Source organism: Diceros bicornis, chromosome 2 (assembly GCF_020826845.1).
Source record: "Diceros bicornis minor isolate mBicDic1 chromosome 2, mDicBic1.mat.cur, whole genome shotgun sequence".
NCBI classification, from domain to species: domain Eukaryota; kingdom Metazoa; phylum Chordata; class Mammalia; order Perissodactyla; family Rhinocerotidae; genus Diceros; species Diceros bicornis.
Genome location: NC_080741.1, coordinates 43,568,252 through 43,585,056, shown reverse-complemented (window position 1 = coordinate 43,585,056; position 16,805 = coordinate 43,568,252). Strand labels below are relative to the sequence as shown.

The 16,805-nt window shown below is 38.5% G+C and overlaps 1 protein-coding gene across 3 annotated transcripts in view; it reads right to left on the bottom strand.

Annotated features, from left to right (window-relative positions):
- Window positions 1–16,805, bottom strand: part of CTNNB1 (catenin beta 1) — a 37,224-nt gene that overhangs the window by 2,769 nt on the left and 17,650 nt on the right. For all 3 annotated transcript variants that reach the window (XM_058555660.1, XM_058555668.1, XM_058555675.1), the window contains exons 2-13: window positions 10,987–11,047; window positions 10,320–10,547; window positions 9,858–10,111; window positions 9,492–9,730; window positions 9,202–9,403; window positions 7,910–8,054; window positions 4,178–4,281; window positions 3,760–4,098; window positions 3,326–3,484; window positions 1,705–1,824; window positions 915–1,065; window positions 700–821 (exon numbers count right to left, since the gene is read on the bottom strand). In XM_058555660.1, coding sequence (XP_058411643.1) covers window positions 700–821; window positions 915–1,065; window positions 1,705–1,824; window positions 3,326–3,484; window positions 3,760–4,098; window positions 4,178–4,281; window positions 7,910–8,054; window positions 9,202–9,403; window positions 9,492–9,730; window positions 9,858–10,111; window positions 10,320–10,547; window positions 10,987–10,999 — 2,076 coding nt within the window. In that variant the 5' untranslated portion in view covers window positions 11,000–11,047. The remainder of the gene's footprint in view (window positions 1–699; window positions 822–914; window positions 1,066–1,704; window positions 1,825–3,325; window positions 3,485–3,759; window positions 4,099–4,177; window positions 4,282–7,909; window positions 8,055–9,201; window positions 9,404–9,491; window positions 9,731–9,857; window positions 10,112–10,319; window positions 10,548–10,986; window positions 11,048–16,805) is intronic.

The window sequence follows — 16,805 nt, the reverse complement described above, 5'->3', positions numbered from 1 at the left end:
CAGGATATATTATAGGAAAGATTTTTACCCTGAGCAGCTAGAAGGACAAAGTTGCCATTAACTGAGATGGAGACTATGAAAGGAATAGGTTTGAGGAAGGGGGTGGGTGGGGAAGTTAGAGCTCAAGTTAGAACATGTTAAGATTGCCTATTAAAAACCCAACTAATACATTACTGTTTGGCAATTTGCTTTTTTCCTCTCCACCTAACAATATATAGGATCTCTTTCTACTCATTCAACAAATATAATCCACTGTATTATATGTACCATACTTGAATAAACTTTCAGGGGGGTTCAAATGTTTCAACTAACAACTCTGTACTGGGGATAAATACTGAAGACAAACATAGAAACTGAAGCAGAAAAGTAGATGAAAAATTGAGCATTTAAAAACAAGTATCAATAAATTGACCTCCAACTACACTGCCTCTTTCCTTACACCCTTTTGAAAAATATTCTTTAACCTGATAACTTTTTCATCTACCTCCCTTATGAATTCTAATGTTAAGCAGCATAACTGTTTGTTTTGAACAGGCTGTTTAAAGCTCTTCTTCCTCAGAGCAGTTGCTAAGATAGCATAAAGGATGAATATTCAAGCCAAGGACGTAGTCAATGCAAATGAATGTATTTTGAAGGGAAACCACAAACTGCCTTACCTGCTCTAGCAAACTACCAAATAAATGTGCTCACACTGCCTACCTCATTCCAAGCCATTGGCTCCGTTCTGAAGAGAGAACTGGTCAGCTCAACTGAAAGCCGTTTCTTATAATCCTGTGGCTTGTCTTCGGACATTCGGAACAAAACAGCAGCTGCATATGTTGCTGAGAGAGGACGGGGGAGAAAAGGGCCCTTGAGGAAAAGCTTAGGCTTCGCTGAACACACCAGCTAAAAGCTCTGGTTCCCTTTCTACTTACCCACACCTTCATTCCTAGAGTGAAGTAATTCTGTCAGAGGAGCTGTGGCTCCCTCAGCTTCAATAGCTTCCGCAGCCTCCTTGTCTTGAGCAAGTTCACAGAGGACCCCTGCAGCTACTCTTTGGATATTTTCAATGGGAGAATAAAGCAGCTAAGGAAAAAACACCCACAACCAAAACCTAATTAAATCTAAAGTTAAAACAAGGCAAGCACCCCACTGTGATGCAAACATTCCCAATTCAGAGTGTAAGCAGCATTCACACTACTTATATTAAATCATATTCTCTAAAATTTATGTTCTAGGGTTTTTAATGTTCTGGAGCACTGGTTTTCTGGAATATTTTTAGCTATAAATCCTTTCTTCAGAAACAGTTTTAGTGGAGCTAAGATTTGGAAAACCCAGAGGTGGCTGGAGGTCTGTGCTCTGGCACCCAGACCAGCACTCCTCCTTCCAAAACAGAGCACCTTGAAAAGTGGAATATAAAGTCTCCACCCTCTTCTTAAGGCTCTTTTCCCAATGTTTCCCCTACTGCCCAAGAATAATGAAGGGAATTTTCATAAAATTAAATGTATTCAACTCGAAGGACATTACACATTGAGATTCTACTTTTCGTACTGTGGCAGGGGGAATGGGCAGTGTTGTCATTTTATAAATGGTGATCGTAGATGAAAATTTAAATGTTGGTGCACCTATTTTGGTCCCTAATTTCCTGAAATTTTGCTTATCATTAAAATCCTGAAATATTATGGACACATAAAATCTAGAACACCTCACTTAAAACCAACATACCTGCACAAACAATGGAATGGTATTTAGTCCTCTGATTACAATTCGGTTGTGAACATCCCGAGCTAGGATGTGAAGGGCTCCAGTACAACCTTCCACTATTTCTTCCATGCGGACCCCCTCCTACCAAAAGAAACACAGTTAACAAAGAGGGCATTCCCTTACCTAACTTTATAAAGTTGAATGGCTTTCTACTCTGAGTACCAATTACTAGACTAGTTATTCACATTATACACCCAAATTCCCCAGAATGTGCAATTAGTACAGGAATGAAGGAGGATTCCATTAAGTTGAATGTCACTGAAAGGGGGCCTCATGGCAGCACTAATTTCAAGTAGCATCCCTCCCCCATACACAGTGCTGTGCACAGTGAAGTACAGCTTCGATACACCTCTGAATCCCAAAGATAACTTTCTTACAGTGAGGGCACCAACCACTCTGGGTAAAAGGGATATATAAAGAAAGGATACACACAGATGGGAAAGTAATGCTCAGACTACGTCAATGTTTTTCTTTCATATGTTCCCTCTACTTTCATACATCTATGTATATGCAGTGAAAACTTAGCAAAGTTTTATCACCAACTGCTAAAATTCTACTGAGCTACTAGCAGAAAATCCTCCAAGACTATTCAACTGATAGCCTCTATGAGACAAAGAAGTTAGCTTTTTTGCAAAATAGTACTGTCTGCCTTCCCTGTTTCTGAGTTTTAAAAAAAGTTATGATTCTACTTTTAGCAACTTTTATAAACAACTTGATTTTTAGAAGGACATAACAACTCCTTTCTTCCTAGAGAAGAAATTTAAAATAAAAGGTACTCTTTGCTTCTATTAAGCCATCTTATGGACATGGGCCAATACCAAAAGTGATGAAGAGAGAAAGCCGAAGCCCCCTCATGAGTGCATATACCTAATAGCTAGCAATAAGGGAGTCCCAAAATCTATTCTAGTAGGGTTCATCTTTGTTTTCTAAAGTAACCTAATTAAATAAGAGAGAACTCTTTGAAGGGCTCAGTCTTAAATTCTGAGGAATCAGAAATGTTTTTAGATACTTGTAATGAAGTTAGTTTTAAGATTGCAAACTTGACATCAAAGCCTTAGGCTGAGATTATCAGTCAAATTCCAGAAATGCTAGTGCTTATTCTTGAAATTTCTTGGTATTCTTGGGTATGCGAAAATAGTTTAAACCACTCCTGGAAGAGACAGTAAAGGGTATGTTAAATATTTATAGGTAAAAACCATGTTGTAGTGGGGGATAAGAGGCTCTGAAATCAGACAGACTTAGATTCAAATTATGGCTCTGCTACTTCCTAAAAGAGGTGAATCTTTGTATAGATTAAATGAGAACACTACATGAAGTGCCTAACCCCACAGCGGTAAATCACATGCCCAACTCCCTCTGTAAGATTGACGATGCAAACGTGTCAAAGGAGATGTCTCTAGGGGCCACATTATTCCTTATCTTCTCTGCAGCCACAGAAGCATGTTAGTTTTTTTAGCCATTAGTAAGCAGCTCTTCAGGCAGGAAGGAGAAGGGAAGGAGCCAAGGACCAAATAAGTTCAGGATCCTATGGATTTATGCATTACTTTTAAACAGCCAGGTGTCACTATTAAGATTTATCTACCACAAACTGCTGCTGGGTTCCACCCATAGAAGTACGGCGCTGGGTATCCTGATGTGCACGAACCAGCAACTGCACTAGTCGTGGAATGGCACCCTGCTCACGCAAAGGTGCATGATTTGCTGGACAAAGTGCAAGATTTCGAATCAATCCAACGGTAGCCTGTAGATAAGAAAGAAGAATAAAGAACTGGCATACAACTCAACAAAATCATTTTCTTAGCCTAAAATTCCCACCACACCAAATCTATTGGTATCACTTGAAAGTAGCACTGACTACACAAACACTTTGGAACCCTACCCCCATCCCAGCCATACTTCCTATTTACTATGAAATACAATTCCTACTTATCAATCCCTTATGCCTAGACTGCCATCCAATAGCTAGAGGTGGTTCATTTTCAATTCTGCAACCTTCTACTTTGATTGACAATTTACCTTTATCAGAGGCCAATGGGATGGTGGATGTAGGAGTTTAACCACAACTGGTAGTCCATAGTGAAGGCGAACAGCATTCTGAGCCATCTCTGCTTCCTGGTGTCGGCTGGTCAGATGGCGAAGAGCACAGATGGCAGGCTCGGTGATGTCCTCCCTGTCACCAGCGCGAAGGACAGTACGCACAAGAGCCTCTATGCCACCCACTTGGCACACCATCATCTTGTTCTTATAATTATTGCAAGTGAGATTAGAAAGAATTCCAGCTGCACAGGTCACCACATTTATATCATCTGAGCCCAGAAGCTGAACGAGGGTCCCAAGAAGACCTTCCATCCCTTCCTATGGAGATAAAAACAGATGCTCAGTATGTATTCATCTTGATTCTTATCACCAAGGCACCAGTTTACGCAGAATTTACCTGTTTAGTTGCAGCATCTGAAAGATTCCTAAGAGTCCAAAGACAGTTCTGAACAAGACGTTGACTTGGATCTGTCAGGTGAAGTCCTAAAGCTTGCATTCCACCTAGACAATTAAAAAAGATATAAGGCAATGCCCATTAGCTAGCAATTCCTATAAACACTAAGTGCCTTCTCTAGTCTTAGAGGGTGACCCTCCTTATTGCTAAGGCTTATCCCCCTCCATCTAAGTCCTTTACTTCCTTTCATTTTCTAGGATGCTGCTCAGTTTCCTTTTCTTTTCCAGTTCACCTCAACTAGTGACAACTTCTGTCAAATATCTATTGTTCCTTCCCTATGTGGAAATAGCCTTTATCATCTCCACTGCCCCCCTGTAGGTAATATTCCTATTACTTATTTCCTTTCACCCATTCAATCATTTCAAAAATATTTATTCAATACCAGGCCCTGTTTTGAGTTGGAGCTATATTAGTGAGCAAACTATTCTAAAATTCCTACCCTTATAGAGCTCATGATCTAGTTGGAGGCAGATAATAAACAAATATACAATTAATAAACTAAGACTATGTAGTATGTCAGATGGTGTTAAGTGCTACGGAAAAAAATTACACAAGACAAGGGAGGGGGCTACAATTTTATGTAGGATAATTCAGTCACCTCAGTGTGAAGATGACACCTGAGCAAAGACCTGAAGGAGCTATGTAAACTCCTGGGTAAGAATCCAAAAAGAAGGCACTGGAATGCTTATTGCCAAGGACTGTATAAAAGGTACTGACTCCGAAACGTGCTCCAAAGCAAACAAAGTTCCATCATTTAGGACCCAAATGAAGGACATTTACACTGGCAGAAAAGTCGAAATGGAAGCTCAATTCCCCACCTACTGGCTCCCCATCTCTCTCCTACTGAAATCACTTCTGAATGCAGTGAGAGAGACCTTCCCTTGTCTCCGTGTTCAGTTTTTCAGGTCTGTTTTATTGCCTCACGTTAGGTTAGGTCTACTTGCTATAATTCTCATGGCACGCTGTACTTTTCCTTCATAGCATTTACCACAACTATTAATTAAGTCTATCTCCCCTACAAGACAAAGATCATCCCCACCTGGTTCCTTCTTCATAGAGCTCCAGCTACTAATAGAGTGACCTGCACAGGCTGATACTCAGTATTTGTTAAATGACTAGATTCCCCTCTACATCTCCCTCACAGATTTCATTCCCTCCCTCCTATCCCATCACAATAGCCTGTAGAGACTTTAAAAACACACATGTTCTGATTCAGCAGGTCTAGGGTAAAAGTCCCATGCAGATGACTTTGAGGCAAACCGCCCACCCCCACATCACTTCCCTGTGGCCACAACCCCCAAACACTAAGAGGGCAACTCCCAAATCTCTACCCCAGTCTTCCCCTGCATTCCTGTACCATACATTTCCAGCTACCTACTGACCCTTTAGTCACTTTGAATATATCAGCTTCCTAAATTATCTTGTTCCAAAAATTAAACAACCCAATCTGGTAGTTCCATTTATCTTCATGGTACCAATGTTCTCTCCACCGCAAACAACTTTTGGTTGCACCTTTCGCCCTTAGATTATTACAATCTATGAATTCTTTCGGAAGTCTCAAATGTTCATCCTTTGCCATATTATTTTTAATACCAAACTGTTTCATTCCTGGAAGCCGGTAACACATCTCAGTGGCCTGGTCTGCTTGCCTTTGGTCATTCAAACTGTCATACAATGCCATCATTAATATTCCAAACACCCCATTGTGATGCTTTGCCACTGCTCAGCAACCATCAATAGCTTCTCATTGTCTATAAGACAGAGGCCAAACTCGCTAGGATAACCTTAAGGAACCCTTCAGAATTTGGATCCTACCTAGCATTCCAAACTGACCTCAGTATTCTACATCTATGGTTCAAAAGCTGAAATAAAGCATGAATAAACATCTTACAGGGGCCTAGACAGTCCTGCATGAAATGGCCCCGCCTAGCTCATCAGTCTCATCCTGGGCTATTCATCCCATTACTCACTAAGTTCTATTTACACACACTTTCTCTTCAGCACCTAGAACTCAACAATCTGTTTCCGACCTTCAGGACATAGCACATGATATTTCTTTCCTCTGCCTGGAAAGTGCTGAATCCCTACTTCTCATATAGATACTAGGTAGCTGCCTTTTCATCCTGCAATCCCATTTAACATCCCCTTCTCAGGGAAGCCCCTTCCCTCCCCATTAATTCTGTATCACTATTTGCTGTTTGTTTCTCTCATAACACTCATTCCAATTTGTAATCACCCCATCTTTTTGCATATTTCTGTCACCCTCACCAGACTGTAAGAATAAATATAGGGAGCATACATGTTCTGTTACCCAGTGTATACTATGTGCTTGTTACAGTGCTTGAAATTCAGAACAACATAAGACAACATAAGAATAACCTGGGGAACTTCTTAAATGAAGATTCCTAGGCCTCCACTCCCATACATTTCCAGCTACCTACTGACCTTCGTAACTTCAACACTCCAGGGATTCTGATTAAATAAGTCTAAAAACCTGTATTTTTCACAAGCACTCCAGATATTTCTGGAATAGCTAGCAGAATTTACATCCCCTTGTTCTATATGAACTCAGCCACACTCGTCTGTTCCCATGCCTATTGTCCCACTGCCAGCAGCTATCCTGGGCAATCATAATCCCCCTCTCTCTGTTTCTCAAATAAAATTACTCTCAACTAGTGAAAAAAATAGCTGTTGCCGACCCTACACTTTACTCCCAATATTTTCTTCTATTAAATGCCTTTATATTTTTCCTCTTCCAGTTTTGATTTGAAGCTTGGTTTGAGAGTCCAGGTAAATGCTGTTAAGTGGGTTATGGAAAGGAGAAAGGATGCTGGGTAGTTGAAGAGTAACTATATCTTCATGACAGAAAAACAAGAGGCCCTCACGTGGACCATCTATTCCTTCCCTCTGTCACCAACATGAAAACAATATAAACTACCACATACAAGTTGCTTCATTAAAAATACTTATAGGGAACAGAAAAAACTGTTTTACACTTTAGACCATTTGTTCACTAAGAATACAGACTATTGGGGCCAACCCGGTGGTGTAGTAGTCAAGTTCACACACTCTGCTTTGGCAGCCCGGGGTTCGCAGGTTCAGATCCCAGGCGTGGACTTACGCACCACTTATCAAGCCATGCTGTGGCAGGCGTCCCACACATTAAAAAAAGTAGAGGAAGATGGGCATGGATGTTAGCCCAGGGCCAATCTTCCTCAGCAAAAACCAAAACAAGAATACAGAATACCAGTGCAGAACACTGCTCATGAGCATCCACTAACAAATCAAGGGAATCACTTTGCTACATACAATTGTACTTGAATAAAATTTATTGCAACATAATTTCACCTATATAATCACAAGTCTGTTAGCAAAGCAAATCTTGGGAGTTTGCCCAAAACCAAAATTAAAAACAAATTTTATCAAGCCAAGTATTAGCCAACATTTTTGATGGGTAATAAGAATTTTGCCTAAATTAGGCTTACATAGCACCAATGCAGGTGTCAAGCGTAACATACTTTGTCTGAATGTGATCTTGCCTGCAAACTAAATAGGACCACTTACTTTCAGCCTGTTAGGGTCAAGTTCTATTACCCTTTTCCTAAGAAAGGTAATCAAATTAGAACTGCAGATGCTGTACACATGAGAACTCAGAATAGAGACACACATACTTACCAGCTTCTACAATAGCTGGCTTGTTACTAGAGCAGACAGACAGCACCTTTAATACTCTGCTTGTGGTCCACAGTAGTTTCTCGTAAGTGTAGGTCCTCATTATATTTACTAAAGCTTGAGGTCCACCACTAGCCAGAATGATTAGCTAGAAGACACGTATATATATTGTTAGTCAGGAAGCTTGGTCAAATGCCTGAAAAATGTCATATTATATTACCTACCTATTTTATTACACAAAAATTTCAGCAAGCTTGCCACTGGCTTAAATGTACTCCTGAACCCCATTACCCAGACCCCCATATTAGGGCCCTATTTAACCCCTCCTTCTACAGCATTCCACTCAAATATAGGCATCCCAGTCCCACCAAGAATATATCAACTCTGGGCCAGTTTTCTTCTTCCCACACTGATCATAGCAAAAAGAAAAAAAAAAAAAACCATGTCGGTATGCAACAGTAATGCCCAGATACGAAAGTTATATCAAAGATGATTTGTTGAAAATTTAAACCAGAATGGGCACTTAAAACCCCTAATGATTTGGCTCTTTGCTTTTCCTAATCATATCCACCTTAAAAAGAGATACCATAAAATAATCATTCATTCTTGCCCTTGACTTCCTTGGATGCCTCTACCTCCCAACTCTACCCCAATTTTCTAAAAACAAATTTTCTAAAAACACTTCATGCCTCCGCTGAAAATTATTGATTGCTTCCCATTGCTCTTTTAACATGTTCTATACAAAACCCTGCAGGATCTGCCCTGCCTATCTCAATAGTCTCACCTCAAACTTTTCTTCTTCCCTACTCTGTATTTCTTAAATTTCTAAAACTCACTATATTCCTTCCTCAGCAGGACTTGCAAAGATGCCATTTCCTCTTCCTGACCTTCACCTAGTCAATCTCTTCTCATCCTTCAGAGCTGAACTCAACTGTCACCTCCTCCAAGAGGTCTCCTTGAATGCTCGAAACAGGGTCTGGTTCACTCACATGCTTTCAGAGCCCTTGTACTTCCTCCTAACGCATGCATTAAATAGTAATTAGGCTATTATTTCAGTGTCTATCTCCCACCCAAGAATGAAAGCTCTAAGAGAAGCTTGCCTGCTATATCCCTATCACCTTGCACAGTGCTTTACATATAGACACTCAAATGTTTAAAAGAATAGAGATGTCCATCTTTTCTAGGATACATACAAAGGGTGAGGCATACAATCAATCTGCATGAGTCCACAGAAGGACGTGACACTGGTGGTCTCCAATGCTCCATGACACCCACATTCAGAACAATTCTTTTACCTTGCTTTCTTGATTGCCGTAAGCTAAAATCTGAAGGCAGTCTGTTGTAATAGCCAAGAATTTAACATTTGTTTTGTTGAGCAAGGCGACCATTTTCTGCAGCCCTCCAGCTAAACGCACTGCCATTTTAGCTCCTTCTTGATGCAATAAAAGGTTGTGGAGAGTTGTAATGGCATAAAACAATACAGAATCCACTGGTGAACTGGGAAGAAGAAAAAACCCTCATCAGAAATGTTGTGATTGCACTCTTCTCCTTCTTAGCTTTGAGCAGTCTGACCATGTTTTCTTACCCAAGCATCTTCACCAGGGCAGGGATGCCCCCAGACTTAAAGATGGCCAGCAGGCCCTCACGATGATGAGAAAGATTGTGCAAGGTGCCAGCAGTACAACGAGCTGTTTCTACATCATTTGTATTCTGCATGGTACGTACAATAGCAGACACCATCTGAGGAGAACGCATGATGGCGTGTCTGGAAGCTTCCTTTTTAGAAAGCTGATGAACCATAACTGCAGCCTTATTCACCACCACCTATAATGTACAGGAATTAAGAGACGTCATTAGTTTTCAAATACTGATACTGGGCAGACATTGTGAAACTAATTCCTTGAAAGTTTCTTTCAAAGCAGATTAAAAAGCTGGCCATGTCATTACTTACCTGGTCCTCATCATTTAGCAGTTTTGTCAGTTCAGGGATTGCACGTGTAGCAAGTTCTGCATCATCTTGATAGTTAATCAAATTTACAACTGCATGTTTCAGCATCTGTGATGGTTCAGCCAAACGCTGGACATTAGTCGGATGAGCAGCATCAAACTGTGTAGATGGGATCTGCATGCCCTCATCTAATGTCTCAGGGAACATAGCAGCTCGTACCCTCTGAGCTCGCGTCATTGCATACTGTCCATCAATATCTGGAAAAGGTAAATTCAACACTCACTATCCATAGTTCAGCATTCACCTGAATATTTGCTACCCTAAATGGTGAAGGTGACATTGCAATCACTCCTTTTTCTTTACCACACCATTTTATTTAAGTTCTTACACACTAACTTTTATAAGAATAACTATTTAATTCTCAAAACTGCATTCTGACTTTCAGTAAGGCAAAAATATTCTTACCAGCTACTTGTTCTTGAGTGAAGGACTGAGAAAATCCCTGTTCCCACTCGTACAGGACTTGGGTTGTATCCACATCCTCTTCCTCAGGATTGCCTTTACCACTCAGAGAAGGAGCTGTGGTAGTGGCACCAGAATGGATTCCAGAGTCCAGGTAAGACTGTTGCTGCCAGTGACTAACAGCCGCTTTTCTGTCTGGCTCCATGGCCATGTCCAGCTCCATCAAATCAGCTAAAAAAATCAAGCAGCATTAGCATTACTACCATGGAAATGTTATCTTAATTTAAAAAAAACCTGTGATATGACCCATAGAAATGTTTTTAAAAATAAAGTCAAATCTGAAAGACAGCCAAGAATTACAGAATGATAGCCAGGATTAGCTCAGTGATGAAATATCTACACTCTTGGGGGACCACCTAACAGTTACTCACTGAATCAGTGGAAGAATGGTACTGCATCCAGGCTCCAGAAGCAGTCATCCAGACTAGATTCCTGCTGGTGGCTTGTTTGCTATTTCACCAAGCCATTAGGAGGAGTGAGCAGAAAATGGAGCAAAAGGTAGCCTGACAAGTAAGCAGGGAGAGAGGAAAGCAGGGGGATCTGAGCCAGACTGGGTTAATGGCAAAGAAGCAGAGCCCCAATTCAGTAACTAAAGACTTATGATACAAACCTTGGGTAGCCATTGTCCACGCAGGATTTTCAAAACTGCTGTATGGTGTACTTCAGATACCCTAGAAGATTTAATCAATAGTCATTAGAATTTAAAATTAATTTGATTTTAATACTCACACTAGGATGGCCTGCTAAACGCCATAGACTATATCCACAAAAAGCCCTATATCCTCTTTTACCATGTGATACAGTAAAATGCAGACCTCATGGTCTCCTCCAGACACCTCATCCAGAGTTCCATCACTGCTGAACTTGTAAGTGAAAACTACTCTTTAACAAGCACCTCTTTTTCGTAGAAATATAAATTACAGACATTCAACGATACCAAAAAGCACAATTATTGAAGACCACGAAGAAAGCAGAAAAACTCTAGTAATGAAAGCCAGGGATGGGGAAGAAAACTACTGAAAATCAGCTCTTCCTTCAGTACCAAAAGGCCTCTCTCTCTTCAACTTCTCTCACTGAAAAATTCATAGGTCCTCTTTGGACAGCAAAGGGTCCAATGGGATTTAAAAAACACCAGTTTTCATTAAACAGGTCAATTGTTTTCTGATATAATATGATGCCATCTAAAATACCATCATAAAGCGGATTTAGGTGACTGGATCAGAACAGTGGATTTTAGATTTTTTACTAAGAAGTAAAATTCCTTGTCAAATGAAAAGTTTGCAACACAAATTAAAAGCACCTTTTTAGTAAAATTTTTCTAAGCTCAATTTTATAGCAATGATTTACTATAAATACAAGTCTTATTGACTGGAATGTTTTGATCAGTATAAAAAAATTAATCATTCATATATATTTACAAATCTTAGCATCTAATTTATGTCTGCATTTTTGGCTTCATTGTGTCATATATGTTCAGGAAAACACTGAATCACAGGGAACTATTTGCAAATGAATAGTTTGGGTTTAAGGGCTCACAGCCTCTAGCTATTCCTAATAACAAAATTTCCTTTATTACAAAATCTGCCCCTAAACAAGCTCATCCCGCACTACAAATTAACACACTGAGTGTTTACCAATGTGCAAAGATATGGACAAAGATATTTAAGCGTGAACTGTGTTTTCTGTCAACGTACAAAGGAGTTATTACATGTAATAAAGTTGGAAACTGCACTCTCAAGTCCTATTTGCTCTATGTAAAGGAAGCATGTGTTGATTATTCCTAAAATTGCTCTTCCAACACTGGATTTTTATAATCACAAAGATCACTTGACACCTAAAGCTGACAAGAGTTGTGGATACAATTGTTTCAGGGTCCACAGTAGAAACAATCGACAATTTATGTACAAGGCAAAATGAAGGACAGAAAATAGTAAAGGTGATTCCTGTCAACAAGAATCTTATATTTTAAAGTAATTTACTAAGCAGGATTATGTGTTTAATGTTTTGATTCAATAGGACTAGAGTGGGGCATAGAAACCTGCTTTTTAAATGAACATTCTATGCTGCAGCAAGTAGTGATCTGCAGGCCACACTTTGAGAAATAAACACTACGCTGGAAGAAACCCAGGTTTTTTGTCTGCTGATGCTGTGTTTTAGCTTGTATCCTTTGCCTATCTTTGTGACTACCCTTTTAGCTACTTTTCCACCTCGCTGGAAAATGAGTTCTCCACTCCAGCCTCCCATATACTTCTGGGAGAGGGGACTTAAAACATGTTCTACACTGAGCTCCTCCTTTGGCCAATGCCACAGGGCCCAGAAACCAACTAGTCATGTTTATAGGCTGTGCAGCTATTTAAGAATTTCTTTGATATACCTGGCTTCAAGGAAAAAAAAATTTATAGTCTTGTTTCCTTGTTGTTGATGCAAAGGCAAAACATTTTAGCCATGTTATTGGATAAAATCTGTTTATGTGGGCTGAAACTTGACCATGATTTATAACGATTTTATGGAAAAAAGCAAGTTCATGTTCCAAACTTACTATATCCATTTGTATGTTGGGGACTTTTCAATACTATTTATTTTTTATAGCACTTTAAAATTTATGCAACATACCTAAAAATTATTCTTGCTCTTCACTGCAACCCTATGAGGTGAGGGAGGGCAAGCGTCAATCAGCAGGTAGAGAAGTAAAAAGTAGGAGTGAAAATGGGGATTTACCTAAGCAAAGTTGCTATGTAAGTGAAAATGGGGATCTATATACCAACTAACCCCTACACTGCTCTGCAGACAAATCCAAATTTACCAAAAATCTGAAAATTATTCACTAAAGAAATTTAATATACTGTCTAGACAGAATTAGGCAGAATCTTGCACAAAAGGAAAGCTTTCCTCATTCTTCCTCTGGGCAGAGCTTTCAGGCCAAGGGCTGGCTCCCCTCCACTACGCCCTGCCAATCATTAAGGGCCCAATGAGCCCCCAATCAACCAAGGCTTACTAAACACTTAGGAAAACCTGACTCCACAGAAACAAAACTTAAAAATAGGAGTAGGCTGGGGAAGAAAACAGAATGTTTCAATTTATTAGTCTCATGAAGATTGGAGAGAATAAATAAAAATAAAAAATTCAATAGGTAACTAAAGTTGAGAAAACTCCCAGAGCACAAGGGAGAAAGACACACAAAATACAAAAGAAGAAACAAGAGGATCGATCCAGGGGATCAAAGCTCCAACTAATAGGCATTTCAGAAAGAATTATAAGAAACAAAAATGGGGAAAGCCTACTAAGCACCAATCAAGCTAAAGGGGGGAGAGTGCTTTGACGACGAGCGTGCTGGGGGATGGCCAACTTATCCAGACTAATGCGGTAGTGAACACATGCATCCTTTCTTTTTTTCTTTTTGCTATTTAAACATATAATCTTTCAAATTATGTATTTTGTAAAGAATATCTCAATATTCATCTTGCTATTTCTGATTTAAACTCTATAAAGGTTTAGAAAAATAAATATCTTTATATATACTAATTTCTAAGTAGGGAGTTCATCCTGAACCATAGCTGATTCAAAGTATTACTATGAGTAATTTTTCCTTCAGCTTTTCTAATAGGACCACTTAAGGATGCTAGGTTTTTCTTTTTTCTTATTATATTTCAAATATGCAGAAAAGTAGACACATTATATAATTAAACACACACATCACCTATACTTAACAATTGTTAATATCGTGCCATATTTGTGCCTTCCTACAGAATGATTTTAAAGTGAATTACATCCATTAGTACCTTATGTGACTATAAAAAAGGGTATTTTCTTACATACCACACTATTAATACAAAAGATTAGCATTACTAGCTGATACTCAATTTCACAATGAGCATTGGAGCCTCTACTTCACCTTTTGTACTTTAACTGGCCTTTGTCAAAGTCCACATGAGAATTCTTGACACGATATAGATTTCATAGTCAAGTTATTTCTCTAGTTCCCATCAGGACGAAATTATCTTAATTACCTTAAATTTCAAAAAGTTTGAGTATTACTAACTTGGAGTAAATTTGCTATCTAAAAATAAAGCAGATCTATTATAAAACCACAGTTTTATAGTAGCAGTTCATGCTAACAATTCAGTTTTCCAATGATCTGTACTGGAAGAACCAAAGTCAATTATTTATTGTTTTAAAGTAAGAACATGGAACTCTATTTCAGGAGCATGATAAACTTTTGATATATCCTCAGGGATTAAAAAAAAATCTTAGTAAAATTTATTTTGTAATTCTAAAAACACATATATATGCATTTTTATTAACTGTCACTAAAACCTCGCCATTTAAAAAGATCTTCCTGTTCTAGCACTTTTCATTCAACACTAACACTTTTTAAGTCACAACTCACTCTAGCTTCCCTTCTGCTTTTACTCCTCAACTGTGTGTGTTCTGGGAAGAGTATTCCTAGACTGGCCAATAAAAAAACAAACATCTAATGACACTTTTGCTCCTCCAAAACACCTAACATTAATGCCCTTGGTATTACCTTTAAATATGTAGGTGTAAAAATGGCCAATAGAAATATGAACTCTCTGTGGCTAGGAAAAATTAGGATAGGATGTTCACCAAATGATCTCTTTTCTTCCTTCATTTTACCATCTTTCCTACCCCATCCATAAAATAATATATGCCTAGTCTAAAACTTTTCTCTGTTGTTCCATAATAATGATATGCAATTAATGACATTTTGATATATTCGGTATTATATGAAACTTACTGTTAGGTATTCTTTTAATATAAAAATCAATTCCTTGTGTTGTAGACCCTTATAAAATATTATCATCTATACTGTATTATATATCTATACTATAATTTAACTATATCTCCTATTCTTGAATAGTTTGTCCTTCCCCATTTAATCTGCTCTTCAGACAATGCCAAACATCTTTGCATATAAATAATTCTCTTAATTTCTTCCACCTCTCTTCCACCTGAGGATTGCTTCAACTACTGGGTTAAAGGGTAAGAACTTTTAAGGCCTTGATACATAGCTCCAAAATACTGATGCAGCATAAGTTGATAGAATTTTCACAGAAGGCACTGCAGTAGTGGCCAGCCTGCCAAGGGCTCATCAGCATCGATTTTTATCTCAGACAACTTTTAATACTATGTCACCCATCTAATGTATATATCAACATTCCACCCTGCAAATTTTTCTAAATTCTGAGAAGATTAAATTCTGAAGTTTTTTTTTTTTTTGGCTACATGTAGACTTTTGGCTTGCCAGATTTTTGATGCAGTTATATTTTTATGGAGTGCATGTATATGTTATGCATAAGAAGCCCCTTGAATAATCATTAATATAGCACATTTAAGCCAACTGTATGTCAGAGAATATGATTTTACTATTTAAATAATTAGATTAAGGTAATATCCTTTACATTTACCATATATTATAGTCTCACCAGAGTAACTTCACACAGAATCTTTGGTGACACAATCCTAAAATAGTCCTGATCCTTCCGGGGAAAAAAAGAGAATGTTTTAAAACAAACTTTCACTTTATTCACTCTAAGAACAAATTACTACAAAAAGTAGACACTGTTTTTCTCCAGCTTATATTAACATAAGCAACCAAAAAGATTGATATTTTAAAACATAGCTATTTGAAAGTATATACTGAATAGCCTTTATCACAGGCACATTTTTATAATTTCCAAATATAATTTTATACCAGTTAAGTTAAAAAAACAAAACACTTCGGTAAATAACACTTTAGTAAAAGTACAAAGAATATATACCAGCTTTTTTTGTGTGTGTGTGTGAGGAAGATCAGCCCTGAGCTAACATCCATGCCAATCCTCCTCTTTTTGCTGAGGAAGACTGGCCCTGGGCTAACATCTGTGCCCATCTTCCTCCATTTTATATGGGACACTGCCACAGCATGGCCCAACAAGCGGTGCCTCGGTGCATGGCCTGGATGCGAACCCAGGTCGCTGCAGCGGAGCGCGCACACTTAATCGCCACGCCATGGAGCCGGCCCCCAACATACCAGCTTTTTAATACTTGGGGGCAAAGGGAATAGGATGGAAAAGGGTATTAAAGATGGCCTCAACTTCTCAGTTTTTGTGTTTTGTTTTTTTTTCAGTAAAACAAATACAGCAAAATTATATTTGTCAATCTGGGTGGTGAGTACATGGCTGTTTGCTACATTATTCTCTATATTTTGTATAGCAAAAATAACGGAATGAAAATTAAAAAAAAAGTTACGTATCAGCATTTCAGTTAAAACATTATTATTATTATTATTATTATTATTTTTGCTTATGGGACTGGTAAAGATTGAAAAGATTAATGATACCCACTGCTGTTAAGGATATAGTTAAACTGGCAGAAACTTTTAGGAGGTTAAGTTAGCACTATCCATTAAATATAAGTGTAAATACGCTT